The sequence below is a fragment of the Python bivittatus genome, unplaced genomic scaffold, assembly GCF_059951505.1.
Source record: "Python bivittatus isolate LINGU-HERP-01145 unplaced genomic scaffold, Pbiv_v1 ctg000250_np1212, whole genome shotgun sequence".
In the NCBI taxonomy this organism is placed as follows: domain Eukaryota; kingdom Metazoa; phylum Chordata; class Lepidosauria; order Squamata; family Pythonidae; genus Python; species Python bivittatus.
In genome coordinates, this window is record NW_028277057.1 from 1,186,557 (window position 1) to 1,194,816 (window position 8,260).

General features: G+C 55.9%; 1 protein-coding gene across 2 annotated transcripts in view; it reads right to left on the reverse strand.

Moving 5' to 3' along the window:
• Positions 1 to 6,057, reverse strand: part of MAN1C1 (mannosidase alpha class 1C member 1) — a 138,510-nt gene extending 132,453 nt beyond the window's left edge. Inside the window, exon 1 of one of the 2 annotated variants that reach the window (XM_088140936.1) lies at positions 3,821 to 6,057. In XM_088140936.1, coding sequence (XP_087997062.1) covers positions 3,821 to 4,345 — 525 coding nt within the window. In that variant the 5' untranslated portion in view covers positions 4,346 to 6,057. The remainder of the gene's footprint in view (positions 1 to 3,820) is intronic. The other variant, XM_088140937.1, reaches the window with a different exon arrangement.
• Between the last annotated feature and the right edge of the window lie 2,203 nt (positions 6,058 to 8,260).

Consider the following 8,260-nt stretch of genomic DNA (forward strand, 5'->3'; position numbering starts at 1 on the left):
TGGCAAGGAAAAACATTACATGGTCAATTTCTATAAAAGATCAAGGGGAAAGTGGATAAAGATAAAACCTGACAATGGCTTACAACTGGGAAAAAAAACTGGAAAAAAAGAAACGGAAGGCTTGATTTTGGCTGCTCAAGAGCAAGCTATTCGAACTAATGCAATCAAGGCCAGAATAGAAAAATCATGCAATGATTCAAAGTGCAGATTGTGCAATGAAGCAGAAGAAACAGTGTATCATATACTCAGCTCATGCAAAAGATTACACAAGCTGACTATAAACAACGACATCACAGTCACCAAAATGATTCACTGGAACATTTGTAAAAATTATCATTTGCCAGTAATAAAAAATTGGTGGGAACATATAGTTGAAAAAGTAATCGAAAATGAGGTTAAAATATTGTGGGATTTCTGAATACAAACTGATAAAGTCTTGGCGCGTAACACACCAGATTTAACTGTGGTTGAAAAGAAGAAAGTGTGGATAATTGATGTGGCATTACCAGGGGATAACAGAATAGAAGACAAAGAATTGGAGAAGATCACAAAGTATCAAGATCTGAAAATAGGTTGGAAGATTGTAGCATAAACCAGCAATGGTGGTCCCAGTGGTTACGGGCACACTGAGTGCCATACCAAAAGGCCTTGGATGGCACTTAGAAAATCTGTGCATTGACAAAATGTCCATCTGTCAATTACAAAAGGCCACACTGCTTGGATCTACACGTACACTACGCCGATACATCAGGACATCCTAGGTTCTTGAGAAGAAGTCAATGCAAATGAAGGCCAACACCAGCTAAAGAACTGGCAGCTGTGTTGTGTACAATAATAATAGTGTTGATGCCAAAATGTCATTTGCTTTTGAGAAAACCTGCAGGACAAGTTTTGGCCCTCTGTACAGGTTGCCCCCTGCTTTTCTTCTCCTTTAGGGGTACTAGTTCTAAGGTTGCTTTTCCCCATAAATCTTCCCCTACCTGGTCATCTTCCAGAAGTGCCGGACAGTTGGATGAAAATTCTGGACTTCAGAGCCCATACGCTGTACTGAAAAAGTCTGCCCATAAAATAGGGATGAATTCACCTGCCCGAGTCACCTGCAGCTATGCATTTTATTGGCAGACCACTCTGCCACTCTAGATTGCTAATCCACGGATCTCCAGCTAAGGGATCATGACCTATAACTTGGTTGCATCCTTTTAATGAAAGTCATACTAACCAGCATGTTGCAAAAGGAGTAGGAATTAATAGGAGAAAAGAGATCAGTTAAAAAAGGGGGGGCGGGTTTAGGGGTCCCATAAGGCAGGCTCAATGCAATCCAATCTTTCAAGAGGGAAGTTCACTTCAGCATTTGGAGGCCCATTCCGTTCTTTGCCCTATCAATTTCAATCATTGTATTCAATTTCAGTTCCCTGGTCTCAATCATTATCCCCACTGTCTCCCCAGTGACATTTCAACCTCTGCAGTGTTGTTGTTTTTCCCTAGCATCCAACCTGAGATTATTTTATGCCATTATATCTTATTGCATCCACTTAACAGCTTGTTGGAATTCCATTAGGTCTGCTCTATGGAAACAGGAGAAACGCTGAAGGCGGGTGCCTTGCCGAGGCTGAGTACTGAGACAGCTCCAGAAGAGAGGGGAATCGAAGCATATTCATGGCAGAAGCAGGGGTAAATAAAGCACAGATTCAGGCTATTTGAAAAGCCAGCAAAATAAAGGGAAAGAATGAAATATAGGTACAAGCTACTAGAAATTAATGTTACAGCATTTAAATATAAATCAAAGGAAAGGGAAGCAATAGTTCAGGGCAAGGGAGCTAACCTGCTAAATGCAAATGTCATGTCCTGTTCCAGTTTAGTTTCTGGTCAAATAAATGTTGAGTACTTCAGTGTCATTTCAAAAAACCAGCCACTTGTTTCATCAGAAAAGGGGACAGAGAAGAAAACATGAGGAATCCTAGCCTACCACAAGGATGCATCAGGTTTTAGATTGCAACTGCCACATACCCTAACCATTTGCCATGCCTGCTCTGGATCTTCATGGGGCTTTTGGTCCCAAACATCTGCCGGTCATCAGACTGCACATTCCTGTTCTACCGTATCACCTTCAAGCCTTTGAAAAACTATTATTTCTACACCAACACCCAAAAATTAAAGAATAATCTAAGAAGGCATGACAAGGAGGGGGACAGAAAACTAGAAAAAGGATCCATTCTATAACTAGAGCTGAAAAAGAGCCACTTTGGTGCGGTGGTTAAGAGCACTAAGTTAGAGACTAGGAGACCATGAGCTGTCATCCTGCCTTAACAGGAAGCCCGCTGGGTGACTCTGGGCCAGTCCCTCTCTCTCGATCTTTCGAAGAAGGCAACGGCCAAATCCTCTTGAAAAATGTTGCCAAGAAAATTGCCGGGACATGTCCATGTAGTCACCGAGAATCAAGACTGACTTGAAGGAGGTGAGGAGTGATGACAGAGCTGGAAACCAACAGATCATGACAGATGTAAAAGGGGGCAGGAAAAATGATATGTAAAAGAGTAAGCACATTTGCCACATTTTTTGCATGCTTTATAACACACTTTATACTGGAATAGCTTTGAACCAGATGTTTTTCTTCAAGGGCTATCAAGGTGGAAAACATCACTTAATGGAAGAGTGGCCGAAGCTGGTAATAAAGGCAGGCACCATATGGGAGAACAATAACAGCCTTCTATTACTTCCCAAACACTTTGCCAGCCACTCCAAAATGTCAGCAATTACAGGTGACAACTAAATTGCGCACTCCGTAGAACCTGTCTTCAGGAACGCAGGCAAAAGGTGCACTAACTATCCACAACATACGTGTGCATGTGGAAAGAATTTAAGGCGGCTCTCCAAATACTGTAAGGGTACATTAAGCCAGTATGACACACATTCATTACTAAAATCCTAACACACAGACTGACCCTCAGTTGCATGCTTCATTCCGTCATCCCCGCACTTTCCACTTATACTGAGGAAGCCCAAGAAAAACTACCACAGAGAAGCGTTGGGAAAAAATAGATCAGGAGGCTTCCAGGCAAGGCTTTCAAAGGGATGCTGTTGAGAGAACTCTACGGAGATCTGGACCACGTCACCATCCACTTGCAACCCTCTTCCCATCACCTTTTATTTTCTTGCCCAAAGAACAGCAAAAAATCAATTCCGTAAGCAAAGATGGATTTGCAGCAGAATGCATTTTGACAGGCAACCCCGTCAGAAACTCCCCTTGTCAGTAACACGAATTAATTCTGAACTTATTTAAAGATCCAGACGGACTGATGGAAAAGGGAGAGCTGAGTAACCGAAAAGGTATTGCAACCCCCCGACCAAGAATAATCGATTCAATATGAGACAGGTTTCAGGGCCTTAAGCTGTGATTCCACATGGGGGGGGGGGAATCTCATTTATGAATGTAACTAAGGGAAGGGGTTCAAGACCAGGCTGAATCTCCTTTGAGGAAGCATTCATTCTCTCTCTCTCTCACACACACGTACATGTGCACTCAATTACGGTCTGCTGAACGAGCGTGCTGGGTTCCTCCAAGTCACACTCAGGGTTTACAAACTGCAGCAGGCGGGTCTGCGGGCCGGGCGGGCTGCGAACAAGCCAGCCGCACCGCTGGTTCCCGCGTCTGCCTGGAAGCTCCTCGGGGCAGCGAACGGCCTTCCCCGAAAGGGGCGCTGCGGGGCGAAGCCGGCGGCGGCTCGACGCCGAGGGAAGGGGCCGGGGACGCCGCGAGCGGGCTCGCGAGGGGGCCGAAAGGCGCCGGCCGGCCCGGCCGGGCCGGGCCGGCCCGACTCACCTCCTTGATCTTCAGCCGCCGGGCGCGGGTGTCCGGCTCCTCGGTGCCGCCCCTCTTGCCGCCCAGCAGCGGGTGGCGGAGGCGCTGCCGGAGCGCCGCGTGGTCGAAGCGGAACGGGGCGCGCGTCTGCTGCAAAGGGGGCGCCGAGGCGCTCTTCTCCCCCGCCGGGGGCGGCGGGCGCGGCGGGCGGGTCCGCCTGGAGGCCGGCTCCGAGTGCGCGGCGGGCTGGAGCTCGGGGTCCCGGAGGCGGCGCGGGGGCGACGCGGGCGGGCTGGCGTTGGCGGGCGGGCGGCGGGCGAGCCCGAACCCGGGTCCGGGCGGTGGGCTGCGGGGCGCTTCCAGCTCGGCGCCCCCGCGGCGGGGCAGGAAGAGGCGCTTGAAGCGGGACGAGTCGGGCAGCAGGAACAGGGCGCCGAAGCAGAGCGTGAGCAGGCCCGAGAGGAAGAGCAGGAAAAGGAACTTCTGCGGCAGCCGCAGCCCCAGCGCCGACGGCGGCCACCCCGGCCACTTCCGCAGCAGCACCATGGGCGCGCCGCGAGAGCCGGCCGCGGGGCACCCTCCGGCCGCCACGCAGCACCACGCGCCCCGGGCGGGGAGGCCGGCCGAGACCGGCAGCAGGCGCGGGGCCGCCGAGCCGAGCCGAGCGCCCGGCCCCTCCGAAGCCCGCTCCGCAGCGGCTTCGTCCCTGCTCCGGCTTTCCGAGCGGCGCGGGCTCAGACGCGGCTCGCCTCCCGCTCGGCTGAGCTGGCCGCCCAGACGGCAGGTCCCGCCAGGAGCGCGGAGGGTCGGCTTCCCTCACGCCGGGGAAGAAGTTCCCGCCGCCCCGGAGAAGCGGCTCCGCCAACTGAAGGAGAAGTTGAAGAGTTGCCGGACGAGATGCTCCGAGGGACGGCGCGGGGAGGGGAGGGGCGAGGCCTCCTCCTCCGCCCCCTCCCTGCGCTTGCAGGCACTTTCTCTTCGTCCGCCCGGAGTCCCCTTCCAGCCCGGGACCTACAGCCGGAGCGTCGCTGTCCTGCGGGGAGGGTCAGCCCCAGCCGGAGAGCGCGCGGGAGGGGGCCGGAGGGTCTCCCGCTCGCCTTTCCCCCTCTCCGCCTCGCCCGCGCCTCGGCCCGTCCCCGCCGCTGCTAGCGGGCACCGGGGGGGCTGCTCTCCGGCCGCGTCGGGCTCAGAACCGGACCGTCGCCGGGCTCATGATGCAGCACTTCTGGAGGGAAGACCCGGAGCCGCCCGCTCAGCGCCGGGGGTCGGGGCGTGCCGCCCCACGCGCTGCCCGCCGCCCGTCGTCGCCCCCTGGCCATCCACGTCGGGCGGCCCCGCGCCCGGACTCACCCCCAGCTCCGGCCGGCGCCCAGGGGCATCCTCGTGGCTTCCCCGCGCGGCTCCCCCGGCAATAGTCGCCGGCTGCTCGGGGAGAAGCCGCGCATCCGCCGCCTCCCGCTCGGAAGGCGAGGCTCCGCCCAGGCCGGAGGAGGAGACCACGCAGAGGGACACGCGGGAGCGTTCAGCAGCGCCGCCGGCTCCGCGCCCGCCGGCCCCCCGGGAGGGCAGGCATCCCCGCGGCCGCCGCTCGGCCTCGGGCCAGGTCGGCCGGCCAGCCCCGCGGGGGCCGGGCCGGGCCGGGCCGGGCCGGGCGGGTCGTCCGGCCGGCGCTTCCCTCGCTCCCCGGCCGGCCGCGCTCCGACTTGGCGACGACTCCTCCCCGAAGAAGAAGCGGCTCCCAACTTTTCCCCTCGCTCGCTCGGGGGGCAGCCGGACGCCGGGCTGCGGGCGGGCGGGCTCGGGGGCTCCGCCTGGCCTTGGCTTCGCCGCGGCGCCCAGCGGGGAGAGGGGGCGTCAGGCGCCCCGTGCCGGGCGGCTCGCTTGCCGAGCATCCATCGCCGCGGTCTGCCGGGCGGGCGCCGAAGTCTCACGAGCCGCCCGGGCCGGCCGCCTCCGCCGCTGGCTCGGGTGCCCACGGCGGGCGAGCCCGGAGGGTACCGGCTCGTCCCCGCTGCGGGCGGCCACGGGCTCCCGGTGCCCCGAAGGCGGAGGGGAGCGGGCTGCGGAGAGAGGCGGCGGGCCTGCTGGGAGCCGGCCGGGCAGGGCGGAGCAGCCGCAGCCCTGCCCTAGCGCGCGAGCACCGGGGCGCCGCTCTGGGGCAGCATCGCTCCGGGCGATGCTCCGGCAGATCCGACCGACCGACCGACGGCCGCCAACCGCACCGACTGCGACAGCAGCTCCCCCGCCCGCCGTCCGTCCGGCCCCGCCTCCCGGCCCTGGCCCCGCCTCTCCAAGCCCCGCCCCCCCGGAGGCCGGCCTCCTCGCGCCTCTGATCCTCTTCCGTAGGCCCGTTCCCCTGGACTCCTCCTCCGGGGGCGGGGCGTCGTGGCTGGGGCTCCAGCGCGAGCCCCTCCTCCGCTCTTTTTTGTTTACCAGAGAGGCCGGCTGGGACGCGATGGGCTGCTGGAGCCCTCGGCTCTGATTGGCTGGACGTGCTGCGGCTCGCTGAAGGGGGAGAAAGCGGGGGGGGCTCGTGGCCAGAGATGCCGGAGTGCTGCGGGGGGAGGGCGCGTGCTTGGCTTCAACGCGTGGCTGGACCTTCCCCCCCTTTTGCAACCACGTGACTAATAAAACGAGCACCGCTGCTCGCTGCCCTTCGAACAGCGATGCATTTGTTGCATTATACAAGCCTGCCTTCCCTGCCGCTGTCCCCCAATGCGTTGGAACTACGACTCCCAGAATGCCCAGGTGTTGGCCATCCTGCTTGGGAATTGCTGTAGGAGCACATCTGGAAGGCGCTGGGGTTATAGCGCCATAAGGATGCTTCCTTCTGCTACTGCAGGCTCGTCAGACGGCCCCTCTGAAGCACTCTCTAAGAAAACGACGTCTGCGGTTGCAGACCTGCGTATCCCTCGTTCTTAGAAGAGCCATGGTTTATGCAACCCGATTTGGGGGGTTTGCATAATACCAAAAAAAATTGGAAAGGTGTGCCACTCCAGTGACTACAATAATGCAGCATTGTGATAGCTTTTGTATGTGGTGTGCCTTTGAGTCATGGTCGACTCCTGCTGACTGCTTGGACGTGTCCCTGCAGTTTTCTTGGCAAGATTTTTTGGGAAGTGGCTTGCCCTTGCCCGCTTCTTCCCGGGGCTGAGAGAGAGGGTATGACTGGCCCAAGGTCACCCAGCTGGCTTCATGCCTAAGGCAGGACTAGAACTCGCAGTCTCTAGCCCGGTGCTTTAACCACACCAAACTGGCTCTCCGTTATATCTATGGTAGTTGTATATTTGAGTCTGGCAAAGAAACAAAAAAGAAAGAAATGGTGTCAACAAACAGCATTTGCCCACCTTTTTTCTATTAGAAGGCAAATTTCTTCAGCGAGAATACATGGTCATTTAGATCCAGAGAGGAAAGCTGTTCCTAATGAACTGCAGCTGGCTTGAAGCATGTAAATCATTAAAATCACCGTCTTGAGCTTGACCAGTGACTTTATGGACACAACCATGCAGTTTTCCTGGTAACAGATCAAAACGGGAGTTGCCAGGGTCTTCTTCCTGGATGTTTTTCAGCCCCTAAAACAATTAGAACCCACAGCTTCTTACCAAAATCTGACAAACTAGCTCAACAATGGTAATCCAAATCAGTCCACCTATCCCTCCAGGTCACCAAAAAGAAAACACATTCAGCGGCCAGTCTGTCTCGGAGTCTTCTTCCACCCTTCTGCTGTGTTTCTTTCTGTAGCCATTAAATAAAATAAATACCACCAGCCTGCCTAGGTAGGATTGCAAAGCGTCGGTTCCCCGTTTAAAATAGGTGGAAAGGTATCAGGGCACCACAGCCCTGCAGGGAAGAGGGAGCGTGGGGAGCCAGGACGACGAGGCAATCGCTCCCATCTATGGAAACCGTTCTCCTCCAAGCTCCAGTGCTTCAGCTGCAGAACTGCATTTGCAGTGGCTGGGACAGAAACTAGTTGGGTTTGCTGTCCTGCACCTTGCTGCTCTGTAGTAATGGAGGGTAAACCTGGTATGCGTCAGTCACCAAGACTGAGCTGAGGGAAGGCGGAGGTGTTCCTCTGTCCAAGGTTTCGGTGGCCTGGTTTGGGACCAACCTCAGCTCCAACACTGGGGGGTGAGGGTAGGGATGGCATTTCCCCGGGAGAACTGGTCGGCAACCAAATAGTCTAGTCTGCAGATGGCTGGCTGTCACTTATTTACTTGTTTATTATCTTTTTATACTACCCTTCAAAGGCAATTTATTTATTTATTTATTTATTTATTTAATTTGTCCCCGCCCATCTCCCCACAATGGGGACTCTGGGCAGCTTACAACATACTAAAAAACATGAATACAGTTAAAAGTTATAAAACCAAACATTAAAAATAAAAATAAAAAAGCTAAGAAATCCAAGAGGCCGCTGGGGCCACAGCATACCACTAAGGGGCCAGCCAACCCCAATTCTGA